At 34.5% G+C, this 5,935-nt stretch overlaps 1 protein-coding gene across 4 annotated transcripts in view; it reads right to left on the reverse strand.

Moving 5' to 3' along the window:
* MTMR6 (myotubularin related protein 6) overlaps nucleotides 1-5,935 on the reverse strand; it is a 62,169-nt gene that overhangs the window by 22,010 nt on the left and 34,224 nt on the right. The window contains exons 6-9 of one of the 4 annotated variants that reach the window (XM_014592012.2): nucleotides 3,623-3,757; nucleotides 2,855-2,968; nucleotides 1,458-1,525; nucleotides 1,275-1,339 (exon numbers count right to left, since the gene is read on the reverse strand). In XM_014592012.2, the coding sequence (XP_014447498.1) occupies nucleotides 1,275-1,339; nucleotides 1,458-1,525; nucleotides 2,855-2,968; nucleotides 3,623-3,757 (382 nt within the window). Of the gene's footprint in view, nucleotides 1-1,274; nucleotides 1,340-1,392; nucleotides 1,526-2,854; nucleotides 2,969-3,622; nucleotides 3,758-5,935 lie in introns of all 4 variants that reach the window. The other 3 variants (XM_014592013.2, XM_014592014.2, XM_006159530.3) reach the window with 3 other exon arrangements.

Raw genomic sequence — 5,935 nt, forward strand, 5'->3', positions numbered from 1 at the left:
TTGGTATCTACCCAAAGGACAGAAGAATTCTTCATTGGAAAAGTGCTTGGACATCGATGTTTATTGCGGCACTATTCACAATAGCTAAGGCATGGAACCAACCCAGATGCCCCTGTATGGAGAAATGGATTGAAAAACTGTGGCACATATGCTCTATGGAATACTACTCAGCCATAAAAACCAACAGAACCCTGGCTTTTGACAGAAAGTGGAAGAATATGGAAGATGTACCACTGAGTGAGGCAAGCCAGGCTATGAAGGAGAGATACTGTATGTCCCCACTTAACTTATACCGTATGTCTGCATTCTATGACTGAAACTTATTGACTAACGGTTGAACAATCACAAGAATGTTAGATGAGGTGAATGTGGAGGAGTGGGTCCTAACGAAGGAAATTTGGAGAAGGGATACAGAGGTTGAGCATTGATGGGATGGGAGGTGTGGTGTTACCTGCTGAAGATATTCTGATCAACAGGTCTGGGGAGAAATGTGCACATAGTGAAATGGTCTCATTGTAAGCCAAACAATATGATTGAAAGTATACACCAAAATAAATAAATAAATAAATAAATAAATAAAGGAAAAAAAAAATAAAAAACAACAACAACAAATACTACATGCTTCATAAGCCATGCTATACTGGCAAGCTGAGAAGACATAGTACATACCTTGTTCCATCCTGGGAACTGCAGTTGACATCAGCACCATAATTTAGAAGGTGTTGCACAATATCAAGCCACCCTCCTGCACAAGCTTCATGCAAGGCACAGTAACCTGCGTTGTCTCTATGATTCACATCACAAATCTTGTTCTCCAGGCAATACAAGACCAATTGCTTTAGAGAAAAAAGAGGAACTCTGTTAAATCATTGCACAATGAACCAAGATAAGCACTGTCACAGTGCCTGCTTTCAAAGATACCTGCCCTCAATCAAGAAAATCAACTTGGGAACCAGCAGTTAGCGTAATGGCTATGTTGCTGGACTCCCACGTAGTCAACTGCAGTTCGCGTCCCGGACCTGCAGGCTTAAAACTCACGCCGGGCGCATGTACGTGCATGCCCAAGATCCCGAAAGGAGAATGTAGGAGAAGGGATTGCAACGTGACCATTTCCCCTGGGGGGATGATTTCTCACTTTCCCTCTCTCTGTCTGTCTCTCCTCTACACACACACACACACACACACACACACACATATATATGGCGAATGCATATGCAAACACCTCTTAAAAAAATTAAAAAATGACATAAATAAAAGGTAAGCAATAACCATACCTTCTAATAATTTCTGAAGGCTGGACCTCATGACATGAATATTTTCAATCCCAACAAACTGAAATCTAATAAAAAAAATTAAAAAATGACATAAATAAAAGGTAAGCAATAACCATACCTTCTAATAATTTCTGAAGGCTGGACCTCATGACATGAATATTTTCAATCCCAACAAACTGAAATCTAATACTAGAATAATTGTCTTCATTTTCATAACCTTTTCCAGCTGCTCTGTTGGCCATTGCATTCAGCTAAAATTTAAAATGTTTGAAATTTAGAGACAAATTTCTTTCTAAATTAATTTACTAAAATATTATGACAACACTAAATAAGTTATAATTTAGCTAGGAGAGAATCCAAAGGAATTCATCAAAACTGATAAGCTACCATTTTCTAATAAATGAAAATGTCACAAATGTTAGAGATAGTAAAGATGGATATGATAAAGTATCAATATGATTACTATTTAATGAAAAGCTCCAGACAAAAACTAAGTTTTTAGTTAGTTTCCATATGCTTGTAGTATTTCAAAATTAAAAATAAAGAACTGCTTCATTGAAATCCTAAGACTATCAGAGATGGGGAGCTTTTGTTTCTTTTTTTTAATAGAAAGGACCTGTGAGATATATGTCAGAACAATACTGGAGCATTTGTTTATTCAGAAAGCCACAAGAACCCTAAATATTAGATCTGAAATATGCTTCAAATTAGATGAGGTCTTCCTTTTTAGAGGTTACTGGAGGCCCATACACCACATAATATAACATTTAATCCATTGTTCTGATATATTTACAAGAAAACAAGCTGGTCTCTGAGAGGAAAACAGACCTCCAGTATGATCACAGTCTTCAGTTGTTACATTAAATGTTATCTAAGGTTCACTTAGGATTTGGCATGTTTAATTCTTCAGACTAGGATTTCATATAGTGCGTCAATACAATTTACTAGATATTCTTATGAACCTGGATGAAATGGAACCTTAATTGGAAAAACAAATAGCTTTTCATTCAGGGGAGCAGAGGTTGGTAATGAGTACGGTGAAATTGTGTATGTTCTGACTCACAGGCTATTGTGCACCTGTGATGACTAAGGTAAAATTAAGGAGTTATTAAAATGCTTCCACATTACTACTACTTGATATTAAGTTTAACCTGCAAAGCAATTAAAGGAACACATTTTCTGCATGGAAGATAATTAGACAAATGAGAGCTAACAGGTTCTGAGAAACAGATAGCTGTCTTCAAAATGTCTCATATTACAATAGCCTTTTATATCTAATATTAACTAAAAAGAGTTCTAATCAATTAATCAATCCAGATTGTACAGGAGGTAGAGCAAAATTTTTCTTGCAGGAGATATCACCATCACTCTTGACTACTGAGAAATTTTTTTATTTTTGACACAATAAAAAAAAGATCAAATAATGAATTTCTACTTTTTAATACTTTAAACTTATTCAAATTAATCTCATCTTGTTTTTCCCATTATCCTTGAGATTGTATAATGATGAGAATTATTTCTAAAACAACTACCGTTCCTTTCACAAAGCTGCCTAAAAGTGCTTGTTTTATATTGCTCACTCGCTTTTTCTCATCGCTTTCTCTTATTTTCTCAACATTCCAGATTTTTGAAGAAATCCTCACTATAATTCTGCCAATGTCCTTTTGTGTAGCCCACCAGCTCTGCATGCGATGCTATAATAAAAATTAAAAGTAATGTTAGCTACTACCATTGAGAATTTTAATTACTTTAGTTTTAGGATCCTATATGAATTGGGTGTTTACCTGTATTTATGAAAAGAAAAAGGAATCCTGACATTTGTCCTGATGATAAAAAATTTAGCTTTATACCATAGATGGCCTAACAGAAATATTTCCTGTTCAAGATTTATAATTCCTATATTAATGGTTTTCCTAATTTTTTCAAATACTTTCAACTAAGGTTCATTATTTAATATAAAGTATTCTGTTAATTAAAAAATTCTTTAAAAAAAATCTAATTTTTTGCAACACGTATTATTTAGTATTTCTTCACAATAACCTAAGACTTATATACTAGCATAATTCCCAAAATAAAACTCAGCTTTCCTAAATTAATTTATACACACTCACGTAAGTGTGTGTATATACATATATGAAATATATATATAAGAAATCACCACCTAAATTACTGAGAAATTGATCTTCTAAGCTGATATCCTTAAAAAGAATTGACTTCCTTAGTACTATTACCCTTGGCTAATTTTGAAACTATGAAGTAGATATTTTAAAAATGGCAAATATGAACTCCCATTAATTAAAGTAGTAAAGATAATTAAACTAATAGAAAGTACTATTTAGGATACATACTTTGGGCCTAGTATCAATGACATACATATAGCGATTGACTGGATTGGCTTTACTAATGGCTTGAAGCAAATGTTCATCTTCCAGGCACCTGGCACTGAATCCCGACAGTGGTTGACTACATCGACAAATGGCGGCCTAATTAAAAAACAACAATAACAAAAAAATCAGAAAAGATCATGCAAAGATCTCTGAAACATCTCTTTTTAAAAGGTCCAAAAGTATTAAAGTCAATATGCAATCTGATTTAAAGTTGGCAAGACAGTGTGAAGGCACTGACTTTTAAATTGTTTAAATTAAATACTATTCCACTTCTTGATATTCTCTGGGTTTTTCCAATAGTCTCTTCACCTAAAAAAATTAATGCCTGCATAACTAGTTTGAAGAAAGCTAGGTCTTATTGTAAGAAACATCATATAGTCAATGTCCTATCAAGTAACCTACTGTTAAGATACATGCATTCAGGACTCTATTTAGATTATGGGAGAGTCAGTCACACAGTCTAGTGGTTAAGGGAGCTAGATCCTACATGGCCAACTGCAATTCGAATCTCAGCCTCAGCAGTTTGAAAAAAGAGTATGTACAGACATGTTCAAAATCCTGACAGAATGGAGAAATGGAGAAGAAGGAACTAAGGTATGATTATGCTCCGTTATCTGTCTCTCTCTGGAAAGCACATGTGCTCTATAGCAAAACTAAAAAACAAACAAATAGTATTTTTGTATGCCAACAATGGAGCAACTAAGGCAGAATTTAGCCACACACACACTCACTCACACACAATACCTAGTAATAAACCTAACCTAAGTGAAAGACCTCTCTATGAAAAATTGAAAAACTGAAAAAGAAATTAAATATGAAATAAAAAAGAGAAAAGACATCCCATGTTTTGGGGTTGGAGAAATCAATATAATATCAATTCTACCCAAAGTAATTTACAAATTTAATGCAATTCTTATCAAATTACCAGAGACATTGTTTATAGAAATAGAAAAAAAAATCAAAATTTGTCTGGAATCATGAATACTGTCAAGGCAATACTGTGCGAAATGAATAATGTAAGAGGCATCTCACTATCCAACCTTAAATATATTACAAAGCTGTGATAATCAAAACAGCACGGTGCTGGCAGAAAAACAGACACAGAGCAATAGTAAAGAACAGAAAATATAGAAATAAGCCTAAGAAAACAAGCATAATGCCAGCTGAAATTTAACAAAGGACACAAGACAATCCAGTGGAAAAAATAAAGTCCTTTCATCAAATTAGTGCTGGAAGAACTGGATATCCACCTGCAGTAAAATGGTATTGGACCCCTATCTCTCATCAGCAAAAATAAATCAACTCATAATGGATCAAAGATCTAAATTTAACGTCTCAAACTATAAAACTACTTGTGGGAAACACTTGAAAACATTAGAGTAGACAAAAGATTTCTTTGTTTCTTTTTGCTTTAAAAATATTTAATTATTATTAGTAGTATTATTTTAATTCACCAGAGAGAAACAGAGAGAGAGAAAGAGAAAGTGAGAAAGCAAGCTGCCAGATCCAGGACTCTAATCATGGTTGGTCATGTGGGAGTCCACTGCTTTAATCACCATGCTACCTGTCGGTCCATGGCTTTTCTTAAGTCTTTTGCTAAGAAATACCTTTGCAGTCCTTCTGTAATGATGAAAATGTTCCATATCTCTGTTCTCTGGTATGATAGCCATGTGTGGCTTACCAAGCCTTTGAAATGCGGCCAGCATGACTAGGTAATTGAATTTCTAATTTAATTTAATCTCTATTTGAATTATTTTATTTTATTATATTTTTTAATTTTTTATATACATTCAATCCCATTGTTTAGCTTACAATGTGAGCATTTCAATATGTGAACATTTCTCCCCAATCTCGTTGATCAAAATATCTTCAACCAATAACACCACACACCTCCCCATCCCGTCAATACTCTACCTCCATATCCTTTCTCCAAATGTCCTTCCTTAGGCCCCAGTCCTCCGCACACACCTCATCTGGCATTCACACCCATATCTTGTGTTTGTACAACCTTTAGTCGATCAGTTTCAGTCATAGAGTGCAGACACTCGGTATATATTAAGTAGGGACATACAATGTCTCTCCTTCATATCCTGGCTTGCCTCACTCGGCAGTAAATCCTCCATATTCAAAAATTAAGTCAAAGTGGATCAAAGATCTAAATCTAAGACCTCAAACTATAAAACTGCTCCTAGAAAACATGGGGGAAACTCTGGGAGACATTGGAGTAGGCAAAGACTTCTTAAATAAGACTCCCAAAGCACAGGCAATAATCCC

The sequence above is a fragment of the Tupaia chinensis genome, unplaced genomic scaffold (genome assembly GCF_000334495.1).
Source record: "Tupaia chinensis unplaced genomic scaffold, TupChi_1.0 Scaffold000634_1, whole genome shotgun sequence".
NCBI lineage: Eukaryota > Metazoa > Chordata > Mammalia > Scandentia > Tupaiidae > Tupaia > Tupaia belangeri.